Source organism: Oncorhynchus tshawytscha, linkage group LG28, assembly GCF_018296145.1.
Source record: "Oncorhynchus tshawytscha isolate Ot180627B linkage group LG28, Otsh_v2.0, whole genome shotgun sequence".
Taxonomy (NCBI): domain Eukaryota; kingdom Metazoa; phylum Chordata; class Actinopteri; order Salmoniformes; family Salmonidae; genus Oncorhynchus; species Oncorhynchus tshawytscha.
The window spans coordinates 26,894,662-26,915,391 of NC_056456.1; the positions used below are offsets into that span (position 1 = coordinate 26,894,662).

At 40.8% G+C, this 20,730-nt stretch overlaps 1 protein-coding gene across 1 annotated transcript in view; it reads left to right on the forward strand.

The window, feature by feature from the left end:
* Positions 1 to 10,607: 10,607 nt before the first annotated feature.
* The window catches only part of LOC112227385 (paired box protein Pax-3-A-like), a 64,788-nt gene continuing 54,665 nt past the window's right edge, over positions 10,608 to 20,730 (forward strand). The window contains exons 1-4 of the mRNA XM_042308376.1: positions 10,608 to 11,102; positions 11,703 to 11,938; positions 12,481 to 12,610; positions 13,112 to 13,258. Coding sequence (XP_042164310.1) covers positions 11,018 to 11,102; positions 11,703 to 11,938; positions 12,481 to 12,610; positions 13,112 to 13,258 — 598 coding nt within the window. The 5' untranslated portion in view covers positions 10,608 to 11,017. The remainder of the gene's footprint in view (positions 11,103 to 11,702; positions 11,939 to 12,480; positions 12,611 to 13,111; positions 13,259 to 20,730) is intronic.

The window sequence follows — 20,730 nt, forward strand, 5'->3', positions numbered from 1 at the left end:
TCACCTATTACAAACATCTTATGTGAATGCAGCCGCACACACAGCTGTCTTACTAAAATAATGCAAACGAAATGCTGAAAGTAGTAGCCTTGTTATTCATGCATGCAAACAAACATAGTGAATAGCAGTTTGACTTAGAATAAAGACACAACTGTGAATGAGAACGAATTAATGCGAACAGAACAAAACAGCAGTACCAAATAAGCCCAGTAAACAAAACATCGGATCCATAAAGGCATGACACGAGCTATATTTAGGCTTGTCACATTAACAGTAAACAAACGCAGTAAACAAAAGGCGACTGGAGATCTAAATAACCAAAACATACAGCCTGCTACAGTGGGATGCAGCCATGCACAGCTGTCTTGCCAAATAAATACGCCTATAGGCCCTCTTCAAACATAGAAAACCGCTCATAAGTACAGCAACTCGTTGTGATATGCACAATACACTTCTGTGGATCAAATTCGACCCATGTAATCAAGCAAGCAATACCAGACTTCAATAAACACGTTTCCAATACGTATAGTTCTATTTACAACCACGAAAATTAGTAGATTGCCAAGAAAACCATATTACAATGTATCTATTTCTATGAGGAATCATACCGATATGTAGCTACAGCGCATTCGGAAAGTAGTCAGACCTCTTAACTTTTTCACATTTTGTTACATAACAGCATTATTAAAAAATGTATTACATGGTTTTTTCCTTTCATCAATCTACACACAATACCCCATGAAGCCAAAACAGGTTTTTAGACATTTTTTCAAATGTATTCAAATAAAAAACTGAAATATAACATTTACATACAGTACCAGTCAAAAGTTTGGACACAACTACTCATTCATACTTTGAAGAATCACAAATAGAAAATATATTTTGATTTGTTTAACACTTTTTTGGTTACTACATGATTCCCTATGTGTTGTTTCATAGTTGTAATGTATTCACTGTTATTATACAATATAGAAAATAGTAAAAATAAAGAAAAACCCTGTAATGAGTAGGTGTGTCCAAACTTTTGATTGGTACTATAAGTATTCAGACGCTCTGCTCAGTACTTTGTCGAAGCACCTTTGGCAGTCATTACAGCCTTGAGCCTTCCTGTGTATGACGCTACAAGCTTGGCACATCTCTATTTGGGGAGTTTCTCCCATTCTTCTAGGCAGATCCTCTCAAGCTCTGTCAGGTTGGATGGAGAGCATCATTTCACAGCTATTTTCAGGTCTCTCCAGAGATGTTCGATCAGGTTCAGGTTCGGGCTCTGGGTGGGCCACTCAAGGACATTCAAAGACTTGTCCCGAAGCCACTCCTGCGTTGTCTTGGCTATGTGCTTAGGGTCGTTGTCGAAGGTCCTGAGTGCTCTGGAAAAGGTTTTCATCAAGGATCTCTCTGTACATTCAACTTTCCCTCGATACTGACTTGTCTCCCAGTCCCTGCCTCTGAAAAATATCCCCACAAGCATTTTTATTTGATTTGATTTATTTAACCTTTATTTAACTAGGAAAGTCAGTTAAGAATAAATTCTTATTTACAATGACGGCCTACCCCAGCCAAACCCGGACGTCGCTGGGCCAATTGTGCGCCACCCTATGGGACTCCCAATCACGGCCAGATGTGATACAGCCTGGATACGAACCAGGGACTGTAGTGATGCCTCTTTTACTGAAATGCAGTGCCGTAGAACGCTGCGCCACTCGGGAGAAGCGGTCTGGTGCCAGGTTTCCTATAGACGTGAAGCTTGTAATTCAGGCCAAAAACTTAATTCTTGGTTTCATCAGACCAGAGAATCTTGTTTCTCATGATCTCAGAGTCCTTAAGGTGCCTTTTAGCAAACTCTAAGCAAGCTGTCATGTGCCTTTTACTGAGGAGTGGCTTCCGTCTGGCCACTCTACCATAATGGCTTGATTGGTGGAATGCTGCAGAGATGGTTGTCATTCTGGAAGGTTCTCCCATCTCCACAGGGGAACTCTGGAGCTCTGTCAGAGTTACCATCAGGTTCTTGTTCACGTCCTGACAATTGCTCAGTTTGGCCGGGCGGCCAGCTCTAGGAAGAGCCTTGGTGGTTCCAAACTTCTTGAATTTAAGAATGATGGAGGCCACTGTGTTCTTGGGGACCTTCAATGCTGCAGAAATGTTTTGGTACCCTTCCCCAGATCTGTGCCTTGACACAATCCTGTTTCGGAGCTCTACGGACAATTCCTTCGACCTCATGGCTTGGTTTTTGCTCTGTCATGCACTGTCAACTGTGGGACCTTATATAGACAGGTGTGTGCCTTTCCAAATCATGTCCAATCAATTGAATTTACCACAGGTGGACTCCAATCAAGTTATAGATTGGAGTCCATGTGGTGGAATGTGCAATAATAAGTATATCTTTTTTTTGCTTTGTCATTATGGGGTATTGTGTAGATTGATGATTTTAATTTTATTTAATCCATTTTAGAATAAGGCTTTAATGTAACAAAATGTGGAAAAGTCAACGGATCTGAATACTTTCCGAATGCACCAGGGGCATCATTTGGTTTTTACATTGGGAATTATATTGAATTCTGCGTATATCAAACTATATCACAATAAGCATAACAGTTCAATTTTTTTATTTAACCTTTATTTAACCAGGTAGGCCAGTTGAGAACAAGTTCTCATTAACAACTGCGACCTGTCGTAGATAAAGCAAACAGTGCGACAAAAACAACACAACTCTGTGGAGTTACACATAAACAAATGTACAATCAATAACACAATAGAAAAAAAATAGAAAGATCTATGTACAGTGTGTGCAAATATAGAAGAGTAGGGAGGTAGGCAATAAATAGGCCATAGAGGTGAAATAATTACAATTTAGCATTAACACTGGAGTGATAGATGTGCAGATGATGATGCACAAGTAGAGATACTGAGGTGCAAAAAAAAGAGCAAGAGGGTCAGTAATAATATAGGGATGAGGTAGTTGGGTGTGCTATTTACAGATTGGCTGTGTACAGGTACAGTGATCGGTAAGCTGCGCTGACAGCTGATGCTTAAAGTTAGTGAGGGAGATATAAGACTCCAGCTTTGGTGATTTTTGCAATTCATTCCAGTCATTGGCAGCAGAGCACTGGAAGGAAAGGCGGCCAAAAGGAAGTGATGGCTTTGGGGATGACCAGTGAAATATACCTGCTGGAGCGCATGCTGGGTGTTGCTATGGTGACCAGTGAGCTGAGGTAATGCGGGGCTTTACCTAGCAAAGACTTATAGATGACCTGGAGCCAGTGGGTTTGGTGACAAATATGTAGTGATGGCCAGCCATCGAGAGCATACAGGTTGCAGTGGTGGGTAGAGTGTTGGGGGCTATTTTGTAAATGACATCGCCAAAGTCAAGGATTGGTAGGATAGTCAGTTTTACGGGGGTATGTTTGGCAGCATGAGTAAAGGAGGCTTTGTTGCGAAATAGGAGGCCAATTCTAGATTTAGTTTTGGATTAGAGATGCTTAATGTGAGTCTGGAAGGAGAGTTTACAGTCTAACCAGACACCTAGGTATTTGTAGTTGTCCACATATTCTAGCTCAGAACCGTCCAGACTAGTGATGCTAGTCGGGCGGGAGGTGTGCGGGCAGCAAACGGTTGAAGAGCATGCACTTCGTTTTACTAGCATTTAAAAGCAGTTGAAGGCCACGGAAGGAGTGTTGTATGGCGTTGAAGCTCGTATGGAGGTTTGTTAGCACAGTGTCCAAAGAAGGGCCAGATGTATACAGAATGGTGTCGTCTGTGTAGAGGTGGATCAGAGAATCACCAGCAGCAAGAGCGAAATCATTGATATATACAGAGAAAAGAGTCGGCCCGAGAATTGAACCCTGTGGCACCCCATAGAAACTGCCAGAGGTCCGGACAACATGCCCACCGATTTGACACACTGAACTCTGTCTGGGAAGTAGTTGGTGAACCAGACGGGGCAGTCATTTGAGAAGCCATGGCTGTTGAGTCTGCCGATAAGAATGCGGTGATTGACAGAGTCGAAAGCCTTGGCCAGGTCGATGAAGATGGCTGCACAGTACTGTCTTTTATCGATGGTGGTTATGATATCGTTCAGGAACTTGAGCTTGGCTGAGGTGCACCCATGACCAGTTCGGAAACCAGATTGCATAGTGGAGAAGGTACGTGGGATTCAAAATGGTTGGTGATCAGTTTGTTAACTTGGCTTTCAAAGATTTTAGAAAGGCAGGGCAGGTTAACAAATTGGGTCTAGAGTGTCTCCCCCTTTGAAGAGGGGAGACACTCTAGATCCAAACTGTTAAAGACCTATTAAAGACCTATATCCAAGACGCACTACTCTCTGTAGCGTCTTGCAGTTGGATGTCAAGTAGTTGCCATACCAAGTGGTGACGCAGCCAGTCACAATGCTCTCTGTGGTGCAGCTGTAAAACATTTTGAGGATCTGAGAGCCCATGTCAAATCTTTTCAGCCTCCTGAGGAGAAAGATGCTTTGTCGTGCAATGTTCATGACTGTGTTGGTGTGTTTGGACCATGATAGCATGTGATTCAGTATTACAGTAGTGTGAAAGGTCAATTGAGAGCTTATGGTTTAGTTTAGGGTATACAGGAGGAGGACCAAGGTGCTCACACAGTAGCCTGGGGGTATGGATGGAGGGCTATGCATGGGGGTGTAGGTATAGCCATATGAGTTCACCATAGAGATAATAAACTATAAACTCACCATTGTCTCCAGTCATCATCTATGGTCATTAATAGTATTAAAGTCAACTGCTGCATGGCCTGAGGGCTCCCATGCCCCTCTACTCATCTTTCTCTCTTCTTCTCTTTCTTCTGCTCACCAAGTCCACTTTATAGCCTCACTGTCATGCAAAATGCCCACAGTTTGAGCTCTGGGTGACGGGCCTCAGATTGCATGTAATTGATAACATCAAACACATTAGAGGTAACATATCCATTGTTGAATGAGCTTAGGCCCACAAGTCCTACCTTACCTGTAGGCTATATGGGCAACCAATTGACCAATAACCATAATAATATTTTGTCCCTGAGAAGCTATTCTTTGTTTGCAACCTTTTTGCAAATATCCATATATGGCTGCATTGAGAGCTAAAGTTCTGACTGGGCTATGCTGATAGGCTATTGTTTTAACACATATCATATCTTGGGGACAGTATAGCCTACACAAAAATTGGCTATGACAGTACTTGGTTTATATAAAAGCATGTTACTTTCATGTGAGAATTACCGCCCCTGTCACAGTGGCAAACATTTATCTGTGGACTTAATACATCGTTGTTTACACTCAAAGTAAATGGGAAATGGCTATCAACCATTCCTTATTTATTTTAATGACCTGAAAACAGTGTGTAAAGTCACCACAGCAACAAGTTCCGACTGTAAACGCATGGTTTTCTGTCATCATAATGGGAGAATGATTAGGTTCCCACATTATGCACCACTGACTTTAAAAGGGATCATTGAAAAGAAAAACTCGAAACCTCCAAAATTGACGTTTTTTTTCTTCTTTTCTGATTCATACTGTTATATTGTTGCTATTAAAAGGTCAGATTGAACTAGACTTTTGAACAATGTATTTATATTAGGCTACAATTTCCCAAAAACATAAGTCATCTTTCATAATTGAAAGAACTGGTCAATAAATAAATGAATCAAAATACCATGAGATGTGGGTTTATTATATCGAAAATGACAGAATTCTGAGATCAGAACCAGACCAAATTCCTAACGGTACTTTCTTGTTTCCTCCCGGCCTATACGTGACAGATTTATTGTTATTCTTTTTTTTAAATACATTTTGCTCTCTGATACATCACAAGGTTATGTTGGTTCTGAGCCTGCACTGAATACAACGAGTTTTATTTTCTACACTGAGGCATTTTGGTCTTCATTTTTCGATGCATTTTGTTGAGGAAATTTCTGACTGATCGAGGAAATTTCTGACTTAGATTTTCCCCTTCACTAATTGATTTGACACGGATATCCAGTATCCCTTTCATGATAATCAAACTTCGTATCATAACTTTGTTTTTGCACCATTCCATCTTTTATGGCGATATAGAGTTTCAGTAAGTCCTTCATGTTCCGTGGATGTATTTGTGTAGGAGGAAAGGGGAATGTATCTCACCTCGAACCCTGTGAACAAAAACATTATCAGGCTACATGCTGGGGTTGTTGCTGTAAGAAGTAGCCACGCCATTTCTTTAGAAAACTGCAAAGAAATACACTTTTCAGAGATCTCACTGTAGTGCATGTTTCAAATGTCACAATATATTATTATGATATATTATTATTTGTATTATGATTGATCATTATTATTATTATTATCATTATTACTACGTTATTAACAGGCCAACATGTTTTGTTAATGCACGATTGGAAGGTTAAGTCCCATGCCCGTAAAATTAATAATAATCGTGTTATCAGATATATTGCGAAAATTCTATATAACGTTTACCATATTAGTACATTAGATTATCACAAATAACGCATACGCCTCCGACCATAAAACATGGCTAATTGTCACAGTTCAACAAGACCACAAAACAGTCAAATGATCTCTCATGTCTCTGTGTCAATAATTGAACATTTGCAAGCATGTGTTAGTTACACCAACGTGTGGTTGAACCATAGGTCATGCATGGTCCTAATGTTGAATTAGTCGACCATTAGGCGAAGAAGTTCCACATGTAGACTTTTGTGCTGAAACTCTGAGAAAGAGAGCAATTTCTCCATTTGCACGTGAAATAACTCCCGTGTCCATACCATATTCCCCTCGTGCGTCCAATTGTCCGTGCGTTCCTGTAGAAAGACAACATTTGGAAGAGACGTTTCAGTTCCCCAAAAGTTTAACGTAAAAGCAGGCCTTCATTAACTATGGGATACCCCATTTCCATCTCTAAGATGTCTTTTGGCTAACAGTCATTCTTCTTCTGTTAGGTTTTTCAGATCTCAGGTGACAAAAACGACAGCAATGGTCATGGAACAGGGTTAGAAGAAAAGCCGCAAACAACCACTTTCCTAATCATTTCTAATGCCGTAGCCTATACTAGTAATGGATATTCAATAAGAATGTTAACGATTATTATTATTATTATTATTATTATTATGCCTGTTTGTCTCCATAGTTAACATTGTGTGAGATTTTTTAAAATCATACAATGTTTTATTATTAATGGATATTTATCCGAAATAATAGGAGCCCCAATTGTTATAATAATAGTAATAATACTATGCTTAATATTCGATCTATTTTTTAATATGTAGATATATGAATAAGACATACTAATCATCTGTTGCTCTTTTTTAACACTTCAAGGACATCGCTAAAAACAACATATAACGAAGTTATTCCCATTGATAAAGAAGTGACACCATTATGCAAATACTAGGCTATGATTGGCTTTAGGCATAGGGCCTACTCATCAGAAGCATTTATTAGTGTTCAGCTATCCCAGCAAAATCAATTAAAATCATATCCAATGACGCTCTCCCTTGTGGAGATTCCAGCTTGGTATGGCGGCTCCTTGCTCCACAGTGACGGCCTTAATCCGGTTAGGGAGCACCTGGGACCGCGACGCTCCATAATCACCTCTTATTAAGGTCCGCGGTGCACCCGGGCGCGCACTCAGAGATACGGAGATGGTAATTATGCCATCCAATATTCCGAAGGAAAACCACTCTCGAATAGACTTTTCTGTTTATACACAGAAGTATTTTTGTCAACAAAATTCAGCTGTGGTGAATATCAACCACAGTAATGTTGTAGGGCTCAATCTGTTGGAGTTGACCACGTTGTTATTGGCCTTTTATAGAGCACAATAGTGTAATAGCTGCTGATATGCCCAAATCCCTTTAATGCAACAACAAAAAACATGACAAAATAGTTCATGTGGGATTATGAATTGTTGATCAAGTTGACTATATTCCAGGCCCCAAACAGCCACGACTGCCACAAGAGTAGCCCGTAGGGGAAAATGCCCCCTTAAGAAATGTCAAATTTCTGACAGAAAAATATTTAGATATGTGCATACTGGCTATCCTAGGGCAAACACATTTTGATCGCAAATAAGTGGGCAAAAATGTTTGTTGTTGTTGTTGTTATTCAATAAAAGTAGAATCTTTAGAAAGGGGGCGTTTTGCCCCATTATCAGGTCAAAACGCCCCCCTCTACGGGTAAAAATATTTTTAAATAATTGAAAAAAGCTAAGATATCCTATTTTAAATAGATAAATCAAATATCCGAACAAAATGGCATTGTACTATCTCACTATTAATATACCCGCTATGATGAGGTTTTGATCCACTGTCCCTCTTTTTATATTCGCCCTTCCTGTCCAAATCATCCTGAAGTTTCTCAAAATGTATTGTGTAACTCAAAGAAGTTACTTACGATTTGGACAATGATGTGGAAAATTTTTATTTTCTTTTGTGACATTGGCTGTACGTTTGTTTATGTGTAACTCTGTGTCGTTGTTTTTGTCTCTTTGCTTTGTCTTGGCCAGGTCGCAGTTGTAAATGAGAACTTGTGCACAACTGGCCTACCGAGGGTCTCGATCTCGACAAACCATTTCTGTATGGACCTCGCTTTGGACACAGGGGCATTGTCATGCTGAAACAGGAAAGGGCCTCCCCCAAACTGTTGTCATAAAGTTGTAAGCACAGAATTGTCTAGAATGTCATTGTATGCTGTAGCGTTAAGATTTCCCTTCATTGGAACCAAGGGGCCTAGCCCGAATCATGAAAAACAGCCCCCTTACATTATTCCTCATCCACCAAACTTTACAGTCAGCGCTATGCATTCGGGCAGGTAGGGTTCTCCTGGCATCCGCCAAACTCAGATTTGTCCGTAGGACTGCCACATGGCGAAGTGTGATTCGAGAGAACTGCTCCAGAGTTCAATGGCGGCAAGCTTTACACCACTCCAGCTGATGCTTGGCATTGCACATGGTGATCTTAGGCTTAAATGTGGCTGCTCTGCCATGGAAACCTATTTCATGAAGCTCCCAATGAACAGTTATTGTGTTGCCGTTGCTTCCAGAAGCAGTTTTGAACTCGGTAATGAGTGTTGCAACAGAGGACAGACGCGGCTGAGCCATTCTTACTCCTAGACGTTTCCACTTCCCAATAACAGCACTTACAGTTGACCAGGGCAGCTCTAGCAGGGCAGAAACTTGACAAACTGACTTGTTGGTGGCATCCTATGACGGTGCCACGTTGAAAGTCACTGAACTCTTCAGTAAGGCCATTCTACTCCCAATGTTTGTCTATGGGGATTGCTTGTCTGTGTGCTCAATTTTATGCACTTGTCAGCAACCGGTGTGGCTGAAATAGAGGAAGCCACTAATTTTAATGGATGCCCACATACTTTGGACATGCCGTATATTTTCTAAATGACAAAAAAACAGATACATGAACCTCAAAATAGTTTTTTTGGAGTGATTTAAAAAGTTGAGCTGAGACAGATGAAATGTTAAGTTGAGCAAGACTAGTGGCATCCAGATAAAGTGGTTTCTGTGAGAATTACAGGAGGGGAACGTTTAACCCCGAGCCACCCTACATCTCTCATATACAAATCCTCATACAAAACTGTATTTTCGTTCAGTTTACTGATTGGAAATGTGACCAAACAATCGGTGGGTAATATTAGGCTATGTGGAATTTTGAGACAAATAACCTGTTGTTTGCATAGAACTAACTCAAAGGCATATTTTGGAATGATCTCGATACTTTTGATTGATTGGAGTGGTGAATGGAAGAAGCTTTTTGACTGACGGGACGTGTTCAATTAGCCTCCACAAAGACTGCGCTTCTGAACTGGGAACAATTGTGTGCGTGCGTGCTTGTGCGTATGCGCGCGCGTGTGTGTGATGAGAGAGAGGCAGAGCGCGCGCGAGAGCGAGAGATAAGGACAGGGCAACCAGTGAACAAACACGATATTTATGTTTATTTATTAGTAATGTTTACTGTTAATTTCTGATAGTTTATTTAACTTCTGTTTATTATCTATTTCACTTGCTTTGGCAATGTAAACATGTTTCCATGCATACCAAAAAGAACATTTGAATTTAATTGTGTGAGAGAGAGAGAAAGAGGGGGGGGGGGGCAGTTGACACTCATGAAGTTATAAATAATGTCTTCACACAATTGTACTTATTTCGCTACAGACAACTTTTACTGCACTCCCGGCGTCATATCCTGCTGGGTCGACCGAGCGGGGCTCCTTTTATTCTAATTAGTGCAATACTGTCTAAATAGTACAATAAATTCCTGTGTTTGTAGCATCACTGTGCATAGCATTAACAAACTGTGTTTGTGTATGTGATTTTAGTCACATCATAATAAATGGATACATGAGTGACTCTTTACTTACAGACTCAGGGGGTAGCGTAGCCTTCAGTGAAAGACGCATCTTCATCCATCGACATGGTTGATGTATTGGATGGGGGGCTGATCCTGGATCAGATCCTGTGAAACAAAAAGCTCGAGGGCACCGCAAGACTCAAAACACATCGCCTTGAACCAGTGAGGCCACGACATGATACATTTTCCTCTGTCGGCCAATCAAAAAGTCTCCTCGGCCCTCAGGACTTTCGCCTCTACGCCAATCAGAGGCCTGGAAAGACTGGGGTAGAAAGGAGAGAAACATCTTCTAAAATGTTTCACTTCCACGCATCTTTTCAATTCACATCAAGTGTCAACAAGAACTCCATTTAAGCGTCTTCCAATTTCAACAGAGGCAAACATCGCTTTGTCAAACGTCCACTATTTTCACTCTCCATATTGGATATCGACAAATGTACCATTCTCAAAGGATTTATCTTGTGTTTTCATTTGCATGTTGTTGTTATTTTGACGAAGCAACTTGCTATTCCCTAGGACGTGGAGGCTGTCCTGTTGCTCCATCAAAGCCAAAGTGTAGTCTATAACTTTTTGGGGGATCCCAGAATTGTTCTGAAGTTCCCGTTTTGGTGTTGATTTTGGTCCAGCGCAAAGCTTTGTTTGCGGAGGTTTAGGAGACATGACAGCTCTAGCCGGGGGCATACCGAGAATGATGCGCCCGACACACCACCAGAACTACCCGCGGGGAGGCTACTCTCTGGAAGGTAGGCAGTTGCAAATAAATATGGGTCCAAATGGAACCAAGTGCATGTTTCTTGCATGTTGGAAGATTGTGTTTGTTTGTAATTGACTCAATCAGATAGCAAGTGTTGATATTTTGTCAACTTCGAACAGATGCAAAATTGTTGTTCGTCTATAAATAATTTTGTTTGCCTTTCAACAGACAATTAGGCTACACACGAACTAGCATTTTGACAGTGATAAACATTTTAGGCTACACTAATAGGCCATGTAGCAACCCATGATTCCGTTGAATTGACATAGCAGCTGTTATCAAAACAACGACAATGCTCATGTTATGATTTTGATATTTATCGATGTAGCTACACTGTGCATTATTAATTAGGTATAGTGTAAAAACAATACCATCACAACCCTTTGCCTATATCTAGCTAGATTAAATGGTATTTTAGATATCAACAAATGTTCTTGCAACAGGTCTCTCTTGAAAAACAGCCTCGTTTTAATCAGGATAAATAAAGGTTGAATAAATATAGGCCTGATTGTTTGGGCTGTTTTTGCTGCTGTTGTTATTTTGGTTGATGTTATTGTTATTATTGAATGACAACGTTCCCTCCTTCCAGTCTCTACCCCGTTAGGCCAGGGCCGGGTGAATCAACTCGGTGGAGTGTTTATTAACGGCAGACCCTTGCCCAACCACATTCGCCACAAGATTGTGGAGATGGCCCACCACGGCATTCGACCCTGTGTCATCTCCCGCCAGCTCCGAGTCTCTCACGGCTGCGTGTCCAAAATCCTTTGCCGGTATCAGGAGACCGGCTCCATCAGGCCCGGGGCCATCGGAGGCAGCAAACCGAAGGTGAGGGCCCTAGAACCGGATTGCAAGACCTGCCTGAAATAGGCAACGATAATTAATAGCAGAATATTTTATTTATACAATATTTTTATTGTTTCAACTTTAAACCAAGCCCATATGCTCTAACACTGTCATCATCACTAACGACACGAGAGAGTTAATGGGAGATGACAGGCCATAAAAGTAACGTGCTATCTAAAAGGACACGTAATAATGTAGGCCTACAGTTGGTATAATTTATGGAATTGTCATACGCTATTAATTAATTCCCAATTTGAAATAGCCTACTTTTTTTAATTGATAAGGACACTTGGGGGGTGATTTACACGCACTTTTACACACTCTATTAACCCACCAAGTGGATGTAGAGTCAAAACCTAGGTTTTATAAACCAAGTAAACAATCAAACTCAACAGAAGCAAGCATAGGCACACCCCTTAGGGTACTTATTTTCTATTGTGCAATGTCTAATTTATTCAGAAAGGAAACCGTATTTTGCAACAACAATATATTGAAAGAAATGTGTATGCATTATTGGCATGAAGCAAACATCCACCCCAGACGTGGATAAGAAGATCGAGGAATACAGGAGAGACAACCCGGGAATGTTCAGCTGGGAAATCAGGGATACATTACTCAAAGACGGCATCTGCGACAGAAACAACGTCCCCTCAGGTAGTTACATTTTATTTGATTTTCTTGACCAATTTGTAATACGTACAACATTTCTAAAATGTATATTTTACAATATATCTACACCTTTCAAATAATGTCATTCATAATAAACTAACATAGCCGGTAGGATATAGGCCTACTTGACTGAAATCGTCTACTAAACTTTTGCGTAGTAAAAAAAGGCAACGCCTCAAATATTTCGGCAAGAGAGGATATACTAGCCTAGGCCTAAGAAATCATAACCGCAGTTGGCTAAATAACGAAAACAGTATTTGAATGTACATGTAAACTTATCTGAAAGTGTAAAAGTATGCCATGCATTGCCTAAAAAAACAACATGAATACCATGTGTGAACAAATCAACCGGTGCTATAATGGCAATATGAATGACATGTTAGTATGTCTAATACCTGTTTTGACATACGTTTGCTCATTATCCCGTATTCCTGCAGGCATTTAAAAAATAACGTAGGCCTATCATTTTATATTTTGTTTCGAAAGTGAGTTCAATCAGCCGCACCATGCGTTGTAAATTCGGGGGAGGTGCAGGAGAAGACGAGGAGGACGATGATGAAATCGAGAAGAGGGAATTGGAAGAGAACGAAAGAAGGGCGAAACACAGCATCGATGGCATCCTCGGGGATAGATGTAAGTAATGGTTTTAATTTAAAGCAGTGCAGAGCACTGGCGATGTTGATGTGGCCTAGGCGACGATGTTGAGTTCTATTGGACAAGTGTGCAATTATGATACAGATAGGCCTACTTATTTTTTATTTCAGAATTAGTACCATCGTATACTTGTTTTTCCTCTCAGTTTCTATATTTGGTTGTGGTAAAATATGTGTAGAGTTATTCTTTAGAAGTTTCGTAAAGGTTTGTTTATTTGTTGGCCTCTTGAGTCTGTTGGTGGAAGATTTAGGGAAATTGAGAATGGGGAAAATTAGTATTTGTCTCTTAACGATACTGAATTAGAAGATATCTGTACCATTTCAATTCAGAGGATAGACAAGACTCAGTTGGTGTAGCCTAAATAAAGTATAATCATGAATTGGAATAGTCCTACAATTTGATTTGTGGAAATATGAATTATCTTTCATTTTCAGTTATTCTATTTCATTACGCAATTTCCCAATCATGCATTGAATAAAGTTGGAATAAATGATATACGTCCAGAAATTGTTTAGTAAATCTGTTGACCAGAATTGTTTTTTAAATTTATTTTCTTAGGCTACGGTTGGTTTATAAAGCGGAATGAGTCCTGTGTATATTATATATTTTTTAACTTGAACATAAAAAACGTTACATTCAAAAACCAATGGCACTTGACAGAGAACTATTATGTACATTTTTGCAACATAGTCTATTGTTTATGAATTTGGAGTTCTGAATTGTATGCCTGTAGGCTATTATTTCCAAACGAAACTTTTACAAAAGCCAAACGTTTCCATATGAAGTTGATCAAACATTTGCCCAACTGTTCCGTCCCCCATAAAAAGAGACTGTTCCTCTGCACACAATCCGGCACTTGAGGATGAACTTGGGAGACAAAGGCGCGAGAGTCCATTGAGACTCACACTTCGGCATCTCGCGCACAAAGGTCTGCTATAGCAAGCGGCTCAGTGGTGTACAAAAAGACGCCAAAGCTTTTCAAAATGTGGAGAGAAAGGGAGAAAAAATGCGCTGACAAAGGGCTGGGAGAAGACATTATGGACCCGCAATAAGCGATGAATAATTCAGATAACACCGATAGCAAATCCGGCCTGTTTTATAGACTGCGCGCCCAGAGAAAAAAAAATGCCGTTTTCACCTACAAAATGTTACTTTGGAGTGCTTCTCAGCGTCAGGAGATGGCGTTTACCATTCCGAGTCCGAGATAAAGAGACAGCATCTACTTTCTCCCTGTGACCTGGATTTTCCCCGAACACCTGTTGATTAGTGACCTGTTGGGTTTTAGGGAATGTAGGCTCTATGATATCATAGGCCTTTCCCATTATGCTTATAGTAGGCTAAATGGACTTGACATGCTTATTTACATTTTTTTTTACATAGTTATACAATTCTAGAAATGTGAACATAATATTGTTGGTAATGTAGTAGTTCATAAAATATGTCTGAAGTGCCCAGTGCCCATTGCCTGCTTTGTTTATATATATATAAATATATGTATATATACATTAAATATATCTATTTCGTTCCACTTATAGCAAATACTTCTAGGCCACATTAGATAAATAACTATCAAACATATATATATATATATATATATATATATATATATATATATATATATATATATATTGTACTTCCCCTCCTAGCATCCTCAAATGATTGAGCCCACATCGCTCTTTTACGCATGGTTTTACTAGTCCGTACTGCATCAGTCATCGCAGTGAAAACCTTTTCTAGTAGATTAAACTCAAACCTTTTATTTTTCCCCACTTTCATCTCCGGACAAAGCCCGCCCCCTTCCTCTTCGCCCGGGGCGCGCGCATTCATGCAATATAACCGCTTTCCTCCCTCTTTCCAGGCGAGGCATCGCGAATACAGATCAGGATAGTCAATTGACTTTATTAACCTTTAAAAGTGACTCTGCCAGTTTGGTTAAGGTCTTTCCTGCAGGGTTGGAACGAATTTGTAGGCTTGTATTTTGTTGCATTTATGGTGCTCCTTTATGATTGTGTTCGATATCTGATATTATTCTCTCCAATTTTCTCTGTAATCTATTCGTGTCGATGCCTTGTTTAGATAGATTAGACAGCCTTGCAGATATTGTGAGATAGGCCTATGAACCGGACGAAGACATTGTAAAAAGTCAGGACCAGAAAGGCATAATAAAACGTTGCAACAAGTGATGTTAAATTGTTATTATGGGCACAGTATGATTTACAGCCTATTTATTTTCAAATATGTCAAACATCTGAATGAACTAAAAGTAATTGTTTTGATGTGTTATCTATTTCAACAGAAATAGTTTAGTGTTATGGAAGGATTATTCTAGGTATTTTGCTTTCAGTACCTTGACCTCATGTTACATTATCACCCGCATTAGCAACATTATCTTATCCATAATGACTACATCAATTTATAAACTCAGTGCAAACTCAACTGTTGATAATGGCATATCTGAAACGTTTTTTTTTCTCAAAATATGACTTTCCTTTTCCCCTCTTCTGTGTGTCTGTGGAAGTAGTTGGTCTTATTGTTTTCTTTGTCCTTTAAAGCTCTTAATTAGAATATGAAAAGGCTGTTTTGGGTATGAGGACTGTGTCTTCTGGCCAAATATTGATTAAGTAGGTGTTTGTAGAGGCGATAGTTGTGGGAGAGAGAGGACTGTTGCTCTCTGCCCCTTTCTCTTCGGCCTCCATTGTTGGCTTCCCTTAAGTGCCGAGATCAAAGCTGCTCCGTTTAAATTTATTTGTCTGGTAAAAGGCCACTGCAGAGTTCTGTGGCCGGGATAAAAGTATCTATACTGGGACTGCGTAGCTACTATATCTGCATGGTATTACAGGGAACCTAGAGCATTCTGGGAAAAGGATGCCCCCAAGCAAATTGGAAATGTTGCGCCTTTAATCAGGAAATGAATCTGATGTTGAATGATTCCACTTCCTGTTTAACTGTAATAATGAAGTTTAGCGGAAATAAAATATAACTATATACAATTGATTTACTGCGTGTCCTTAATGAAAATGGTTGTGTTATCATTATAAAAACGGTTGTACCTTGTACTAGAAGTAGCAGTGAGAGGCATTAGCACAGGAAATAGTAAATACATAGTATCTTTAACAACAAATGAATGTTGATGAAAAAAATATCTAGAAACATATCCACCCAAATATTGCATTAGCAAGTTCCATAAAGGATACTGGCATGTAAAGTGCCTCCAGAACGGAATAGATGGTTACATTTATTAATCAATAAATACTATCCCAGTAAGTGGCTCCTAATTAATGACACCGTTCCTCTGTATAGTCTGTATGACTATATCACCAATGACACTCCTTTAGCCTCATTTAGCTAAGTAAAAGTAACCAATTTCATGATAGAGGAGTGGCCTTCTCTTACAGATTCCATTTAAAACGATGGGGGAGAGAGAAGAGAGGAGGGAGGGGAGAAAAAAAGAAAATACAAACAGTCAAAGGGATAACTTCTCTTAAAATGGAGTCCTGCGGTGCCAAATTGAATAAGCCCAGTTCTTTCAAATCTGCCATGGTGAACGCAGTCAACATGTAATAATTGGTTTCATTGAGGCACATTCCAACAATCTGCTCCCATTCTCCTGGCTCCATTGTCTTGGGGCAGGCAAATAGCCAGGGGACAGGAGGAATCAAGTGCTGACAAAACATGAAAGATTTAGCTGCTTTTGTCAAAGAAACTGAGTAGGACTTTGTTTGTGTAAATAAAGTGGGGAAAATGGCTCCCCACTACTTTGGCATGGACTGAGAGAGAGTAGAGGTTGAGAAAAAGGGACAGAGAGCAGAGAGAGAGGGATACAGGGAGAGAGAGAAAGATATTGATTACGGAGAAAGTGAGACATTTTTCAACGTAGCATGAATACACCCTAATTTGCATACTTTGCAAAAATTTGGTTGATGTTTAATCATATCATTGACTGATATGATTTGTCTGAATGTACATACGCAAACCATATAAACCAATTAGAACGTTCCATAATGCCAATTCTCCCAGGGCATTTAGAAATGTCAATAGACCCATGTATATCACACAGTCAGTCAATAATAGCCTAGTACAAGCTCAGGTCAGGAATACACCGATACCCCCTCAGATAGAACAGGGAAAACCATCAGGGAAGATGAACAGGGAAAACCATCAGGGAAGATGAACAGGGAAAACCATCAAGGAAGATGAACAGGGAAAACCATCAGGGAAGATGAACAGGGAAAACCATCAGGGAAGATGAACAGGGAAAACCATCAGGGAAGATAGACATTGATTTTCTGTATTTCTTTAATGTTGTGCATTTGTCAACGGTCCATGCGTTTTTAAGCTGTTTTAGTGAATTAAGCAGGGGGATTGAGAGAGATGGAGAGAGAGATGGGAGATGGGAGTCTCCAGTCACAACAAATGAAAGCCTCATTGCAACCAATGGAATGTTTTCTACAGGCTACTTTCCATCTCTGCCTCCAGGCAGAGCAACAGAGAAATCCTAGAGTAGAGAAAAGCTGGGTTTTGACTCTGTGTGTGATCCATGGCTTTCTCTCTGCCTGGGTTATAACTACTTATGTAAACCCAACTGAACTTGGCCAGTGGAACTGTACTGTTACAATATGCCAAACCAGAAATCCAAAGCCACAATACCTGGAATATAGCAACTGTTTCTAGGAGATTGATGGAGGGATCAGAATTCATTCCAGGGCTAAGAGTTTTTAACCTCAGTGATAGATTAATAGTGGATGTATCCTAGGGAATTTGGTGTTAGGTGTCCTACAAGCTCTCACAGTCTCACGTCAGGATTAGTCCATCATCCATGTTTCTCAAATTTCAAATTTGTCCAATTTTGAAGTGTTTAAGGTTAAGTTTAGGCATGAACTCACATTCTTAAAGTTAGGCATTAACTCTGAATGGTTAAGGTTAGTCATTAACTTTGAATGATTAAGGTTTGGGATAGGCTTAAAACAAAAATATAAAAAACAACTTTCTATTGCTGGATTTGAACATGCCACTTTTGGAGTCAGAGGAAGACGCTTATGCTTATTCCCCTCTACCATCGCTGTCCACAATGGTCTAGCACCACCCAAACCTACTTGAAGGTAACAGTGCTTACTGCCAGTTTCCACCACATCTCCCAACCTCCTCAGACATGAATGGACGTGGAATACTGACTTGAATCACGGGCGACGTGCCTGAATGCCACAAGTCAAACAGAGAAACAGCTTGATAGTCCCATATTTATCTGTTTCATGGCAACTTTTCCCCCTTGCATGAATTTCCTTGTTTTCTTGGATAAAGTGATAAAGATAAAGTTAGTGATCATTAAAAAAAAAAAAGTTGTAGTTTATTTTTTACTTCTGCAGTGTGTTGTCGTTTCCTGTAAACCATTTAAAATATTGTCACCTGGTTAGTTAGCGACGTCCTGATTCTGCTGGCCAGCATTTTTAGAGAATGTAGCTATGCTAGTGGCAACAGATTGCATCAGTTAGTGTTGCATTCAAAAGCATCCCCCCTCCTATTCACTTCCAGATTTACTCCTCTCACCCATGCTATACACACCACATTCACTTTAGCCTACGTCACAGCATCACTTTCAAGACTGGCTTATCTGCAAGTGAATGGCTCTATGCTTCATTAATGCTTCTTTCTCCACTGGCACCCTCATTGTGATCGGCATGATATCATTCAAAGGACAATTAATGAATGCAGGGCAACTTTGAAGTGAGGGAGCGGGGTCCTGCCCTGGACCTGCCCCTCGTTGCTGATAGACTCCGTCACATTCTCCCCACTGCCCTGAGAGACAGTTTAAAGTGGCTGAAAGAGAAAGAGAGAAGAAGAGAGAAGAGAAGAGCGACCAATAGAAGGTTAAGGAGAGGAGTCCCTGTATAAAAAGAGCTCTCTATTTCCTTGGAAATATTAGCCAAGCAAATCTCTGTGATGGTTGAGGATAAAGGAGTTGGAAGAGAATGGAGTCGGGGGGCCGAGGGCAAAGGGACTCCTGGCAAAAAAAGGTTCGGACACAATGAGATAGTTAATTGAGTAAAGCCAGACAGCGTTGTCAATCACTTAACTTTGTTTAGCCAGGCTTTTTTGTTGTTGAATAGCAGTTCAGCGTAGAAGGGAAGGGACACGGTAGAAGGGAAGGGACACGGTAGAAGGGAAGGGACACGGTAGAAGGGAAGGGACACGGTAGAAGGGACTCTTTTTAGCTGTCTTCTCACAATTTGTTTTTATCTGCAGCTGTTTTTTCATCAGTATTCGTACATCTCAACTGTCTTCGACTCGACCAATCTCTCACTTCTGCGAGAGAAGCTTAGAAAAATCCCACAAATGTCAAAATGTAAAACTAAAGAAACCAGGACAGACAGACTAACCAGTAAAGGGAGAAACAGAAAGAAAGAAAGACAGACATCACAGCCAAGAACATTTGTTATGGAAAAGAAGAGAAACTGAGGAATGTGACGGTGGTTGAACTCTCTGGCCGTTCACTGCCTATAATGTTTTGTGGAGAGGTGATGTTGGGCTGTAAAGGGGTAGGTAGCCCCCATCCGCCCCTCTCCTGTCCCCCTCCCATCTCCGGCAGTACATGGCAGTGTGGTTTGGGCAGGGTCAGAGGGCGGCTTGGGGTCACTGCCTGTTAAAACTATCTCCTCCTCAGGAAGAGAGGGTTAGAATAATGTTTAGTTCACCATGACAGCTAATGGACTCCCGTTCCGTTCCTCTGGGCTATAGAACATATTACATAGACATCCTATATTACATGGAAATCCTGCATGGATGTGTAATGCTAAAGGGAATTGGAATGATGATGGTGATTGCTTGGTGTGAAACTGTGAGAGTAGGCCCACTAGGGTCATTATGCACCTGGGGAGCGGGTGGCTTGGGCGGCTGGGCAGGGGTTAGTCGGTGCTGGGGGGGAGCGTGTGGCAGACTGGCCTGTTCATGTGGCCCTGCATGGGTGCTGTGCCGCTGCTTTGTCCCTTCTCTGGGGGTGGCAATGCCACCGTGAAACTGTCACCTCACTCCACCCCACTGGAACTAAATAATAAGATGCCCCACACTGGGTCCACATAATGTCCTGCACAGGGCCGTTTGGGGCTTTTTGTCACTTCAGCTATATTAGAGAGTGATACATCTTTTTAATGTCATATCGCTGGCTCTCTTTGTGTGTGATCTCTGCAGCCAGCTCTCCCATATCTCCCTGTCTACCATTGTCTTCCCCTTTCTGTCTTTCTGTCTCTCTGTCTCTCTCTCTCTCTCTCTCTCTCTCTCTCTCTCTCTCTCTCTCTCTCTCTGTCTCTCTGTCTCTCTGTCTCTCTCGCCATCTCTCCATCTCTCTATCCCTCCCTCCTACCTCCCTTCCTCATTCCCAGGCAGCTGGCACAGACTCCTGGGGGCTCCTTAGAAAGTCAAGTGAGAGCCAGGCCCCACTCCGCTCTTCCTCCCCATCC